This window comes from Condylura cristata, unplaced genomic scaffold (assembly GCF_000260355.1).
Source record: "Condylura cristata isolate star-nosed mole 26May11 unplaced genomic scaffold, ConCri1.0 scaffold00008, whole genome shotgun sequence".
Classification (NCBI taxonomy): Eukaryota; Metazoa; Chordata; class Mammalia; order Eulipotyphla; family Talpidae; genus Condylura; species Condylura cristata.
In genome coordinates, this window is record NW_004567109.1 from 21,362,835 (window position 1) to 21,377,612 (window position 14,778).

Below are 14,778 nucleotides of genomic sequence, written 5' to 3' on the forward strand. Positions count from 1 at the left end.
ACAGAATGTCTCTGGTCTATGGTTGTTCATTATTTTTGTTATTTTCTCGCCTGGTCCATTATACTCCTGCTATGAGTGAAACCATCTCTACCTATATTTTTATCTCCTTCAAACACAAGTAGACTATAGTTTAGGATCCCCTGGGTCCACGAATTTATAAAGAGGAATATTTGGATTGCTTTCTAAGACCCTTCTTTTTGCAGATCTAACATTTGCAGTTTTAGCTATTCACTTAAAAAAAAAAAAAGAAAAGAAAAATATCCTTAGCCCATCCATATATTTTAATATTTAATTGGTAAAATACATGTATGAGTCTTGCTTGCTGTGAGGTTAGTGGGCTGGGAGTAAGACACTTATGCTAATGAATCCAGCTAGCCTAAAGCTGCATCTTAATGTGGCCTCATTGTTTTCTTTTCTCTTCTTGCATTGAAACTTGTAAAAATCATACATTTTCCCCCCTTTGTGGAGAAAAGAGAGACCCCAAAGAAAACCAGATGCGAAAGTTGGCGATGGAAATGAGAAGTTATTTTAACCAGAAAATGGCTTTAGAAGTTACCGTATGCTGTTTTTACAATTTGTTAGCAGTCTAAAAGACTAGTTATATTTTTTAGTTATACTTTTTTTAAGAAATGGGTTTTATGAAGGAAATTATGTGCCATGAATTTAGGAGAGAATTTGAAGATTTAAAAAGATCTTGATTATTTATCCCTCACAAGTGTTAAGGAATCTACTTCAAATTCTAATGGGAAACGTTTATTGGTACTAAAATCAAATAGCTTAATTAATAGCATAAGTTCAGAATCATAGTTATCTGATTAGGCTTTGCTTATTGCCTGCCAGGTAGACATTTTAGCTGGTCGCTATATGTATTAGACTTTCAAATGGGATCTTGAATTATTGCTGAATTAAATGTATCTTGTCAGACAGACTTTTCACTAAAGGAATTCATGGAGGGAAGGAGAAAGACAACTAAGGAAGTAAATGGTAGGGAGTAGAGAAAAGCATGGTTTGGAAATTAGAACACACAGGTTTAAATCTTGGTTCTGCCATGCTCTAGGTTGGTTCCTCAGTCACAGAATAATGCAGTTGGGTGAGAAGATTTCAGTTCTTTTGTGATATGATATTTCATGTTTCCACATCTTTTTGATTGCAGTGCATGCAAGAGATGGGAAATGGAAAGGCAAACCGACTTTATGAAGCCTACCTTCCCGAGACCTTCCGGCGACCACAAATAGACCCGTATCTTTTCTGGTGCAACTTCTAAGGCTAAGTGGTACTGGCAGTGTCACACAAGACTCAAGTCCCATGATCTGACTGGGCGGTCTCTATGTGGATTAGTCAAAGTCTTTCTTTTTCTCTCTCCTGTAACCAAGACATACAAAAGCACATGTATACTTTCTAATGTCAGAAGTGTTGTCACATGGGGAACTTGCATTCAGGACTTAACACTGCAGTAACTCACAGTGAATTTTCCCATAAGGTGACATCTCCATAGTTGTTTTCTTTCTTTAAGATTTATTTATATATGCATACAAGTATAGATGTGTGGCCAGAGGTGTGGGGGCTGAGAGGACTCACCAGAGACAGAGTGAGCAGCAGAATAGGCTGATTGACTGAAACAGACTGCTGAGGGGAGCAGTGGGAGGGACAGGAGAGGTCTGCTGTGCCACATGGGTCTCCACCCTGGCTGGAGATTGAGCTGCAGTGGCTGCAGATAGCTTCGTAGCGCTGTGTCTTAAACCCTTGTGTCACCAGGGAGGGCCCCTCCAGAGTTATTGACTTAGAAACTATTGTTTAATAAAAAGAGTAGTTTACTATATTGCTTCAGCAAAGCTACCATTCATTTTAATACTTTAAAAATATTCTTTGTGAAATAATTCACTGATGATGACCAGTTAGTTAGTAATTTTCTTCTCAAAATGTGATTCATACACCTGCTTGTTAAAGTTTGCTTTTTGGTGGGTTCAGGTAGAAACTGTTAAAGGGCACATTTGGGACCTTGCAGAAGTCCTCAGATCACAATTGGGCAGTGGGGCACAAGATTTTATTTTAAGAACTATTAACTCTAAAATCTTTAAAATAATTGATGGTTTTACCTGTATAGGTGTTCTCTGCTCTTTAAAAATAAAATGTAGCATTCCCAGGCCACAAAGGAATCCTAGTAAATCATACCAACTAGGAGCATTCTACTTTCAAATAGCAGGGGAAACCTGTATTCTAGAATACCCATAGGCTCTTCTGGTGTCAGTATGAAGGTTAATCTCATTTGCTGCTATCATTACTCTGAAGGAAAATCACAGGAAATGGTATTTTAAATTAATTCCCTGCAAAAACTGTAAAGGAAACGATTCAAGGTTTTGGTCAGGGAAACTGCATGTGAAGAGACAGCCATATGGGAAACCAAGCAGGAAGGAGAGAGGAGAATATTTCAGAGTTACAAACTGACATTTTATAGTTATACTGTGGAAAAGATTTGTTTGATTTGTCCTTAATAAGCTTTTTGCAGAGCTGTTGAGGGATTTATTCGAGACAAATACGAGAAGAAGAAATACATGGACCGAAGTCTGGACATCAATGCCTTTAGGGTTGGTTGTAAATCTTTCAGGTTTTCTTCATAATGGTAACTTGCTGATTTGCAGGTCAGGGAAGAATTTTAAGAACAACTACTGAAATACTCCAGAGCCATCATTGTGAAAGTACATAAGTAGGAAAAAAAACAAAAACAAAAACCCAAACCAGTTATTGAATCAAACCCATGAGCCATACTTGAGCAAAGTTTTGAATAGACAGGGCAAAACATCCATGAATTAATTTGCCTTGATCTGCATTTAGATGCTAGTGATTTCCAGTTCCAAATTATTTCTTCAAATGAATATGTTGGGCATACTAGCTCAATAGAATAATATGTATATGTGTACATATATATGATACACATAGATGTGTGTGTACATTTCTTTTTCTATAAATGAAGTCAACAAATTAGGTGTAGTAATTAAATCACGAGTGTTTCCTTTAGTCTGATCAGTGTGTATTTCTAGTTGATAGACTGTCCTTAGGACTATCCATGGGATCCTTGGAGACTCCAAGTTGCCAGGTACACTTCCAGCCTAGATATTATAAATACAGTGTGGCATACAGTATGAGATAATGAGAAGAAGCTTTCCAACGTGGTTTCTAGAAGAAAAAAATAAGCCTGACTAATTCTAACCAAAGGAAAACTAGTGGATATGATTATTTAGACCTTTAAAATGCCTTTGATGAAATTTTATAGTACATTTGTTTAGAAATGATTGACTGTTTCTTCTAAATCCAGAAGAATCGAGCCTGGGATTTTCCAGTCCTAATACAGGTCCTATCTATCTAGTTATTTATTTTAGTGGATTATGTAAACACTAAGTTTATATGAGACGCTAAGCCCTTCTGGGTAATCTAAAGCCAATCTTAATGGAATCAGCACCAGATTAATCCTTTGAACTTGTATGAAAAAGTGAATTTCCAGGTAGGTGCATAAGTGCAGAATAATACATGTAGTTAGTTATAGATAATTTCTTCTCAACTTGGTATGAAGTACTTCTTAGCTCCCAGTCTTCCAGAACAGAGACCTGGAAGTCATGATAAGTGTTTCAAGACAGAATTTACGTGGTGCACAGCTACAGCTTGGATTGCATCATCAAAAAGTATATGAAACCAAAGTGCACACATTTCCTTTTATTTGTAGAAAACTGCGATCTGTCTGCCAGCTCTGTTCATTATACTTAATGATAGGCAATCCGGTGAGCTTAGAAAAGGATATCTGAGGTAATCCAGAAGATGGAGGGGGTGGGAAGAGTTGCAGTACTTTTAATTATGTTCCTAGTGTACCTTACCCATGAAAATAGCCTGTTTTACTTACTGCATGTTTTAGACAGGACATATCCTTTGTATATGAAAAATCTATTTCAAAAAATTTTTATTCAGTGTGTATAGTTTTAGAAATTTTTTTCATGAAGATTTATATAGCATAAATTAATATTTGCTATGTGAAGACACAAAATCAAATTGAAAAGAAACTGGCTTTGTTAGTTAAAAGTATCGTTTTTTAAACGGGCAGATAAAATATTTTCATTTCAAGAAATAAATTGTTCTGTAGTAAAGAACTACACTTCAATACATGTATTAAGCAAATATACCTGCATGTATTCTTTTGTGATTGTGATATTTTGCAGAAAATATGACAATGAAAAACGCATACCTATTCGTACCATCTCTGCTGATGAGTGTCATCTCCGTATGTTCTGTTTTCCACATACTGTTGTCACTTTTCTGGAAGCTTAATTATGATATGGTTATATAGAATGTCTCCTTTTATTCACTTTACCGTATGAATTTTTGTGTTACTTATATAGTTTTCATAATTTTTAATTGTTTCATCGTCTTTCAGTGAAAAACTAGGTCATCATTTATCTTACCATTCTCTTGGCATTAAGTTTTCTGGCTTAATATTTTTTTTAAGCATAAACAAATCTGGGGTGAACTTATTGTGCATATACCTTTTTGATATTTTGGATTATTTGCTTAAAATATATTATGGAATATATTATGTGGGTCAAAGTGTTTCAGTGTTTGTCTCTTCATAGTGTGTTTATGTACTTTCTGAAAGTTATCCTACTTTGTGCCATCTTCTCAGCATTGTATAGGACTACTTACTAGGTTTACGTCGTCCCTATCAGTTTTAGGTGTTACTATCAGCAAGACTGAGCATCTTTTTATATTATGTGCCTGTACTCTTAAGTTTACCTTACTTTTGTTCTGTTTTGCTTCTAAATATTAGATGTTAAAAATATGACCAATAACATTATAATGTGAAAGTATTATGAGACTTCTTGAAGGTTAAAAAAAATAACAGATTTTCTAATATTTTATTTTTGATGTGCTTTTAGTTTCATGTAGGTGATTCATTCCTGATACCCTGGAATGGATACCTTAACCCTCTTTTTTTTTTTTTATTTTATTTCCTTGCTTTTTGTCTTTCTAATCTTTAAGCTTAAAATTAAATTTTATTTTCTGACTAAAGGGAGCTAAAGATTGAGAGAATTTATGAGTAAGTTTATGAACTCACAGAGGATATTTGTTGAGTAAGACGATACCGAGCATGAACAAGTTAAATCAGGTCAGGAAAGGACAACAAACTGCTGAAACATTTTAACCTCTGCTGGTCTAGACAGCACAGTTTAGGAGTCTTAAGTGAGTTAGGCAGAGGAGGTGAGGCAGTACTTAAATAGTTGAAGGATGCTGCCTACCACATTGAGTTTAATGTGGAAGAATCAGCTCTCATGCCTCACACCCCATTTATCAGATTCCTGCATCAGATGCCAGAGAGATTCTTTGTGTCTTCTTGGACATTTTCAGTTATAATTTACTGAACTGTGAATTGCCATGGAGCCCATGTTCTTTCTTTTGTCTTGTTAAATCCTTATAGAAAGAGAAAGATGACAAGTGGAAAAGAGGGAATGAGCCAGCTCCAGAGAAAAAAATGGAACCTGTTGTTTTTGAGAAAGTTAAGATGGTAAGAGGGGAAGTGTTGGGCTCCAGTGTATTTTATCTGTGTGACAGAGAGGGGTGGGAGGCTTTGTGACTGGTGGGATGGCAGTGACAGCATATTGCATCATCATACCTGGGGTGAAAGGGCACCACATCCAGCTGCCATTTCTGCTCCTTACCCACTGCCTTGTTGCTGCCTCTTCTGCTCTGTAACATGTCCCTTGCTGGCCAGATGGGAGCTTGAGAACTGCATCTGTTCCAGCTAAGCAGAGGCCCTTTCGGTGCCAGGATACCATGTGACACCTTCTGAGCAGATGCTACCTCCTCATTAGTCCTTCTCTTGTTAGACCTTCTCATACCTCATTTTCTCTCTCATAACCTTATTTTCCTGTTGTAGCAAAGAACAGTTCAAGAGCTGATCCACACTAGTCCATTCTAAACAGTTCCTTCTTTTTCTCTTGTTCTGTTTTATTGAAGTAGATACTTGTCTTTTTCTACAGATGTGTTATAGCTGTAGAAGTAGATATTCTAGTTGTAAGAGTTTGGAATCTTAGAAGAGAGGACTGCTACTAAGTGCTCAAGGGAGTCTTCTCTCGTCATTCTGAATTATATTGTCTGCAGAACTCAGTTAGTGATAATTAGCAGAGTGAGATAGGTGATCTTTAAGATGATCTCCCTTTTGGGATTAAGGGTTTTTCTAACCACTGGGAGATTTGTTGACTCTCAGCTCTTGTACCACCAGACATCTGTCTACCTTTATTTTTGACTTTTCTGGGACCAAAATGGCTACTTCTGTTGAATATGTTGTCTTGGTTTCAGAAAGATCTGCCTCTTCAGAAAGCCAAATAAGTACAGATGATACCTCTGTTTTTGACTTATGCATTTATGCCTCCTGGCTTGATTCTTTCACCTGGTATTTCCTGAGTTCTGTTTCTTAAGTGATTGTCTTTGAATAACCACATCATAAGAATAAGATGGGGAGAAGGGGGTTCAAAAATACCTGCTCATTTCTTTCTATAACATATTTCACTTAGCCACAGAAAAAAGAAGATCCACAGCTACCTCGGAAAAGCTCCCCGAAATCCACAGCTCCTGTCATGGATTTGTTGGGCCTAGGTAAGAGTTAGAGTTCCCCACTCCTTTAGTCTTAGAAAGAAATTTTGATGAATTCTCTTTGACCCTGGGAAGGTAGGAATCTTCAGTTTGTGTCTTTGTCACCAAAGTGGTTCTCCTATGTTCTTCAAGTTGTTTTACATATGAGCAATTGCAGTGTTTACTGTGAAGCTTTTTGGAGTGACAGTACAGTGTGGTGGTTAAGAATATGGCCTTTGGAACCAAAAAACCAGTACTGCCACTTACCCACGCTATGACCTTGGGCAGCTTACTTAACATTACTTTCCTAATCTGTGCGTAGGAGATGGCTTTACCTCACAGGTATTGTTGGAGGTAATGCCTCTAAAGCTCCTAGCCACTTGCCTGGCACATACTAAATGTTAGCAATTTTTGTTAACCCACCACCTGTGAGACCCACCCATTTCTACTTTCTGTATCTTTCATTTTTCTCTGATAGTGAGTCCCACACAGCTTTCCTCTCAAATAGCCAGAAGCCAGCTAGTCCCTTGTGGTGTTGATATAGCCTCCAGGCCTGGGTTTCTTTTGCCCTGTGCCTGATACTGGGGCTGCCATCTTCTCCAGGGTCTTCATGGAAATGTGGGATAAAGTCTCTTTTGAGATACCCCCATCCAAGCCAAACAGTACAAGAAGCCTAGATTTCCAGGTCCATGATGGAGCACATAGGCCTTGGCTGGCTGCTTTGTGTCTAGAATGAAAGGACAGCATGGGCTTAGTAATCAGTGTCACATTCTAACTTTGATCTCTCTTTCTAGATGCTCCTGTGGCCTGCTCCATTACAAATAGTAAGACAAGCAATACCCTAGAGAAGGATTTAGATCTTTTGGCTTCTGTTCCATCCCCCTCTTCTTCAGTTTCTAGAAAGGTAAGTCTTATAGGCTTCTCAGGAGTAGAGCCCATTCTGAAAACTTAAAACTATAACTTCGTTATGAACCAAGTCCTATTTCCTTGGTGGAATTTGTCTGTTGTCTTTTTTTTTATTACTGATTTTTCCCTTAACTCCATGTCATCTGTTTCAGCCTAAGACTGTTGTTCATTCATTTTGTCTGTCATCCAAAAGCTTAGGCCTTTTGAATGGCTTTTAGCACAGTGTGGCACAGTGTAACGCTGATACTTTAGGTCAGCCTGAGCAATTGCCAGAGAATTTGTAGACTTGAAAGATGAAACTTTTAATGGGCCACTTGGTGGAATTCCTGCTAAGTACCATACACAGTGCTCGGTGGTTTTGTATGCTATTTTGTATATTTCATTTGATTTATTTTTTTAAAAAAGATTTATTTATGCATACAGAATCGGCATACAGGACAGAGGAGCAGGGGTGGTAAGAGGATTCACCTGAGACAGAGTGGGGAGCAGAACAGGCAGATTAACAAAGTACACTGCTGAGGGGAGCAGCGGGTGGGCCAGGAGAGGTCGGCCGTGCCACGTGGGTCATCTCCCTGCCTGGGGATCAAATTCGCACTGACGTGGCTGAGGCTTGCTTGCAGTGCTGCGCGCTAACCCATTGCGCTATCAGGGAGGGCCCTGTATATTTCATTTATAATTTAAAAAATATTACCCACAAGCCTGCAGAATGGATACTTCATAAGCAAGGAAAGATTAGTCCAGAAAAGTGAGTCATACAAATAGCTGGTGGTGCTGGGATTTGAACTCAGTGCTCTCTGACTGCATCGTGTGTAGGTTGTTTTGTTTGTCTTTTTTCACCAAATCACAAAAAGAATTATACCAGAGCTTAGTTATCAGCTGTCTTCATGAATTTGTATACCTAGAAAGCTATTCATTGGGCAGTGAGTTCTTACTGTTGCAGAAGCAACAGAAATGTGGAGGAGGGAGAGCAGTTTTTACAGAGACCCCTGGAAGAACCATTCTGATTTTCTTCTCCCCCTGCTTACTTTGCCCTAAGGTTGTAGGTTCCATGCCAACTGCAGGGAGTGCTGGCTCAGTTCCTGAAAACCTGAACCTATTTCCAGAGCCAGGAAGCAAGTCAGAAGAAACAGGCAAGAAACAGCTTTCTAAAGACTCCATCCTTTCACTGTATGGATCCCAGACGCCTCAAATGCCAGCACAAGGTAGATTTCAAGGGGCTCCTGGCAGTGTGACAGATAGAGACATGAGGACTCTGTGTGGCATGTTGGAGTTACTTGTGACAAGGGGCATTTGGCTGCTTTAGGAACCGGGATATCATGCTCTAAACCAGCTTAAACATGGCATTTCTTGTGTTGCCACAAGGTATTATACAGATAGATAATCAGTGCAACTCAGCTATGCTTCACAACTCTGTGAAGTCTGGAACTGGGCCCTAAAAGAAAAGTAGGTCAGTGGCCCACTGACAAGCAAATCTTATAGGGAATCTCTCTAATCACTTTGCTGTGTGAAACACAGCATTGTGAGTTGAGTAGTCCGAAGAAACTAGCTAGAAAGGAGTAGCCAATGAGACATTGTGTGACATGTATGTGTTCTTCTTTAACAGACCTGTGTATATGTTTTCTTAGCAGCAATGTTCATGGCTCCTGCTCAGATGGCGTATCCCACAGCCTACCCCAGCTTCCCTGGGGTTACACCTCCTAACAGTATAATGGGGAGCATGATGCCTCCGCCAGTGGGCATGGTAGCCCAGCCAGGAGCTTCTGGGATGGTTGCCCCCATGGCCATGCCTGCAGGCTATATGGGTGGCATGCAGGCATCAATGATGGGTGTGCCAAATGGAATGATGACCACCCAGCAGGGTGGCTACATGGCAGGCATGGCAGCTATGCCCCAGACGATGTACGGGGTTCAGCCAGCTCAGCAGCTGCAGTGGAACCTTACTCAGGTAAGTGATGCCGTCTTACACAGGCCAAGAATTTTGAGCCTTCTTCAAGACAGTCTCACCTTGTCTCACCCTTCCTTTGAAGCCTTCTAGTGTAAATGAGATGATGTCAGAAGCATTCTTAAGTTTCCTTTTTTTTCCTTTAGAAAGTCAAACTTTCTAAGGAGCCTAGCTTCCTGTAGAATAGAAGTAATAATATGTGAAATCTCTTCACATATTATCAAAGCAAAAACCACAACAATACACAGATGAACAAGAAGGGCAAATAAAACCTCCCATATCTTACAATTATCGCATCTATTAGGCAGAATACTACAAACTTCAAGGCATAAGACATATAAAACACTATATCAGCAGAGCCAGCATCATAGAAGAGACTGTGTAAAGCAGACATGAGCAGGGGCCAGAGGTACCATAAAATTGCCCTTGAGAAGGAAAAAAATCTACTCTCAGTTGGAGACATGTAAGAAGAATCTGATATCTTCACAGACTCAAGAGTCAGAAATATGGGGATAACTTAGAAGGAGGAGGTGCTCTTTAGAGATCTAGTGATGAAGGTGTGAAGTGGAAAGAAAACAATCACAAAAAATGACAAGATGTACCTTCTCCTCCCCCATAATTATTTCTAACAGAAGAGGGCGCTCTTGAACTAAGAAGTCAAGTCAGACTCACCAAACCCTCAAGCCTGTCAGTATTATTGCTGATTCAGAAAAATAAGGCACTGAAAAAATAGACAGAAAGTGACATATGACATTATGAAAACTACTATAAGAAGGAAGTAGAAAATCCAGTTATTTCAGGAAATAAAAATTCTTCCTCTCAAAATATTCCTGAAGCAGAAGAAAACTAACACAATTTACTAACCTCAATTAAATGTTCTTTAATTCACTTTTAAAACACTATTAAACAGCTTGAATCAGAAATTCAAAAAATTGCATCAAAATAACAGCAAACTTGAAGTTGAGAAATGAAGATTTTACTGAACTTAGGAAAGAAATTGAAAAAAGACACAATTATTTTAGGAATAATGACTTAATTCAGTTTGTCAGAGGCCTGTAGGCTCAGTGGGAAAATGTATTTGGGAAGCAGGAAAGACATGAAACTGCTAAGAGAATGGAAACTAAATATAGGCAGCAGGAAAAAGAATTGGAGAAAGTACTATAGAAGTTAGGCCCAAACAGGCCTAATATGGACATATCTGAGACTCCCAAAGGAGAAACGCAAACTGAGAGAATGCTCATGAGAAGTTGTATGGGCCTTTTGCTTTTTTTGTGAAGAATTCTTTGATAGCCTTTTCTGTTTCGTATTTGGAAGTTAGTTTTAGAAAACTATGTTTACCTAGATAAGTCATGTAGATTTTCAAATTCACACATCAGAAGTTATTCTAGGTATCTTGTGAATTATTAAAGTTTTTCTTTCTTTTTTATAATTGAGTATTTTCCCCTTGTCATTTCTTGTTTTGTGTGCTTGTGCTTTTCTTCCCTTCCCCCTTTTTCAGTGAACTTAACTTTATGGTTTCTTTATTAATTTTTTTCAAAAAACCAGAATTTTGATTAATTCTATATCATTCTGTTTTCTACTTTAATTTCTGGTTTACCTTTACTGTTTCCTTCCATATGCTTTCTTTTGATTTGATTTTTTTTATAGCTTTTATACTTGTGGTTTTAATTCACATATTCTTGTTTTTTCAATTTATTAAGTGATGAAGTGCTATAAAATTGATGGGCACATGTCAAAAAGTCATTGGAAGTAGCTTCTGGAGGCTGCCTTGGCCAAATATGGGATAATTTGAATGTCAAAAAGAGTGACATTAATGGATTATAACACACTGAAGGCAAAAGAAATCCATTAGTCCAATGTGACATTTTCTTTTAAAAGGGTATGAGATAGAGTGAGAAAGCCTTTTGTATAGAAGATTGACAACTACTAATTATAGAAAGAACAAGATATTCACACATGATCAAAGAAATACCTTTCAGATTACTTACTAATTATAAGAATAAAACATACATGTATAATATAAAAATATCAAATACTACTTTAGCCAAGTGATCAAACATTAAAATTATCAACAATGGCATAAATTAATGTCATGTGCTTCCTAGTATTTTGTACCAAGAAGGATGTACTTTTACCAAAAATATTTCACCTGGATCCAATTATGAGAGAACATAAAATACAAATTAAAGGATTTTATGCAAAATCATTGACCTGTATTCCTAAAGCAGTTTCAGGGGGAAAATGTGAAAAGTGGGAGGGGAATTGTTCTAGATTAAAGGGAACTAAAGAGATACGGAAATGAGATGTAATATATATTAGACAGATATTAGAATATTGTGTTAGATATCTTAAGTTATGTTAATCATTCTAGTGTTCTTTCTTACGTAACATCTTCTTTAAGGGTAAAATACCATAATATCTGCAACTTTAAATTTTCGTAAAATTTTAAGTACATATAAATATAAACTTGAAATGACTCTATATTAGAGAAGGCAAATGTTAACAATTGGTGAATTTAAGAAAGGGATAGATGAGCTTGTTGTGTTCTTTTCTGTATGTTTGAACTTTTCTTTAGAAGTTGGTAGGAGAAAAATAGGCCCATCAAAAGAAAAAAAAATTTATATAGAAAATACTAGACTGGGGAAAGTGAAGTGAAGTCTTTTTTTTTTTTTTTTTAATAGACTTTTATGTTCACTGCCAGCAAGGCCAACTTTTCATTAATTCATAAGTGGCCCTAATCCCATCCAGGCCTAGTCCACTTCCTTCTTCCAGCAGCTTCCCTTTTCATACACTGAAGGGTTGGTGTTTTCATTGTTTTATGTTTTGGTTTTGCCTGCCTTTGTTCATTCTGAGTAGTTCAGTTTCTTTTTCTTTTTCTCTCAGCTTGAGTGTGCACAGGCACTTTCACTGACACTGACAGTAATAACTGTGGCAATGCCACAGCAACACTGGTGTAGGGCTTCACTTTATGCTGTCAGAGTTGGTCGAGTCAGTTAACAATAGACCCTTTCTATTCAGGATGAAAGACTGGAAAGGATAAAGAGAATAACTTCTCATGCTGCTTTTATATTGACTAGCTCCAGGATTCCATCTTTGCCTCCCTAAGCATTAGTCTCTGTCAGCATCTCACTCCTGAAAAGTCTCTCATTTATGTAGGGCTTACTGTGGTCTGGTGTCCTTGAAATGATATTAAGGTTCAGGGCAGTTTTGTATCAGAGTTTCCCTTTGTCTCATTCTCCCCCGCTTTGCAATCAGAAGGACTCTTACCCTTCATTTTGCACTAATTGGCTTCATGCCCACAGCCTGATCTGAGTCTCCTCTCTCCCTTTCAGATGACCCAGCAGATGGCTGGGATGAACTTCTGTGGAGCCAATGGCATGCTGAGCTATGGACAGTCGATGAATGGAGGCAATGGACAGGCAGCAAATCAGACTCTCAGCCCTCAGATGTGGAAATAAAAGCTGTATGGCTACCTGTATGGCTACCACTCTCCTTGCCACCCCCTCCCCTTGTCTTCTTTCCCCACCTTCCCTCACCCCGCTCACCCGCCCTTCTCTTGCCTCTCTGTTTGGTTTAGAAATTGCTCAGTCTGTTATTTGGAGTCTGGCATTCTGCCCAGCCCAACACTTCCCAAACACACAAACCTCTCTGTTGTTTTATGTTGTACATGTCCCCCAGCCATGCCAACTTCCTCTGTGGCCTCGGTCCCCGTCCTCTCCTGGCACCAGCACCTTTAGAATTGTTAGCAGAAGGCACTTAAACTGGGAGGAATTTGCACACCTTTGAGTACCTTTCCTGCAAGGTTAAACAACCTCTCAAGCTCTTACGAAGGTCTGTGGATGTTGTGTTTTAGGCAAAGGGGGAGGGTTTGGAGGTCCTTCTATATGTGTTAATAAGCTACTTCTTTGTGCATAAGTTTTGGTTGTAAAGGGGGAGGCATCGCACTTCCCATGATTTATGAGAATGAAGAAAGTGCTGAAATCAAATTAAATACTCCCTGGCTCTTAGATCAGGTTGGCCCTAGCGGGGATGAGGGAAGCCCCCTCTTGTGAGGCTGAACAAAAATAATACTCTACTTTGTGCTGAATTGCTTTCTGGATCTGAGGCTTCAGGACTCAATGCTTCAGCCAGCTTTTATTAGCACCAAAGACTTGATGAAGGTCACACACAAAAACATGCACCCTTCCCTACCTCCGTCTTGCCTTCAGTCAGATCTGGCTCCTTGGCTAGAGAACCAGCCCCTCCAGTGGGAATGCAGAGCTTAATGTGTGTACTGCATGTGTGTGTATGTGTGGATTCCACTTCCCACTCTCTCCCCATCTGCTTTGAGGATTTTTTGTTGTGTTTTGTTTTAGTTTTAGGTTTACAACAGAGAGAAGTTAATTTATCAGCAGCCTAGAACTGTTCTTACAGTTTAAAAAAACAAAAAACAACTGCAATCTCATTGATAACGCCCTTCCTCCTTTCCCTCTCCCAGTCTGCCAATCACTCTTTTATGCCTGTGTGTCACAGGCTGCTCTGTTTTCCCACCTCTCCCAGGTGTATGAGACAGAGAGCCTGGACAGCTTTCTTCTCAGTCGTTGTTAACCCCACTTGGAAATTAAAATGAGAACTTTGCTTAAAAGATTTCATTTGTGGGAACCATAATTCTTGGTTGCCTTTCTCCTGTGTATGTGTAAATCCTTAATAAATATTGCAGGGAAGGACTGTTTGCTTGACTGTTACTGGGTATCACTCTTGCAAGAAGGGTGAGTTGCATCCAGATTTTCTGCTTTCTTGGGGGGTAGTTCTTTAACTTTCTGTATTTAAAAAAAAAAAAAGTCCACATGGGTATACACAAGGGCTGGGCCCAAGCATGGGCAGTCAGAAAGAAGGTCTTTCTCCCGTGGTGGATGAGTTGTGAACTGAGCCAACCAGAGATCTGCTCCTGCCAGAGACAGAACATTGGAACCAGAAGCACCTTCCCCCCTCTTCCCCCAGGTATCCTGCCTTTCAGTGCACCTTTTAAATACTTCCAGGTGAAAGTGAGAATATAGCACATTGGCTAAGAAAGTGAACTCTGGATCAGGCTGCCAATATGCTCATCCTTTCTCACTTTGTGATCTCAGCATGCTACCAAACCCCATGTCCCAGTGGAAAATACAGGTAATGGTAAGACAATATAAAATGAAGCAATCCCAGTAGTGCATTTACCATAGTATCAGGGCACTCAATTCTTGTGATATTTGAAGAATAACCTTTACCAGTGGTCTGCTTGCAATTTTTGGTAATGAGAACAGATACAAAAGTCTTTGAAAATAATTAAGATAGAGTCTTGG

The 14,778-nt window shown here is 38.8% G+C and overlaps 1 protein-coding gene across 2 annotated transcripts in view; it reads left to right on the forward strand.

Annotated features, from left to right (window-relative positions):
- The window catches only part of SMAP2 (small ArfGAP2), a 41,475-nt gene extending 27,304 nt beyond the window's left edge, over nt 1-14,171 (forward strand). Inside the window, exons 3-10 of one of the 2 annotated variants that reach the window (XM_012722662.1) lie at nt 1,154-1,239; nt 2,507-2,585; nt 5,459-5,545; nt 6,555-6,636; nt 7,407-7,516; nt 8,555-8,720; nt 9,144-9,463; nt 12,793-14,171. In XM_012722662.1, the coding sequence (XP_012578116.1) occupies nt 1,154-1,239; nt 2,507-2,585; nt 5,459-5,545; nt 6,555-6,636; nt 7,407-7,516; nt 8,555-8,720; nt 9,144-9,463; nt 12,793-12,918 (1,056 nt within the window). In that variant the 3' untranslated portion in view covers nt 12,919-14,171. The remainder of the gene's footprint in view (nt 1-1,153; nt 1,240-2,506; nt 2,586-5,458; nt 5,546-6,554; nt 6,637-7,406; nt 7,517-8,554; nt 8,721-9,143; nt 9,464-12,792) is intronic. The other variant, XM_004678848.1, reaches the window with a different exon arrangement.
- The last annotated feature ends 607 nt before the right edge of the window (nt 14,172-14,778 follow it).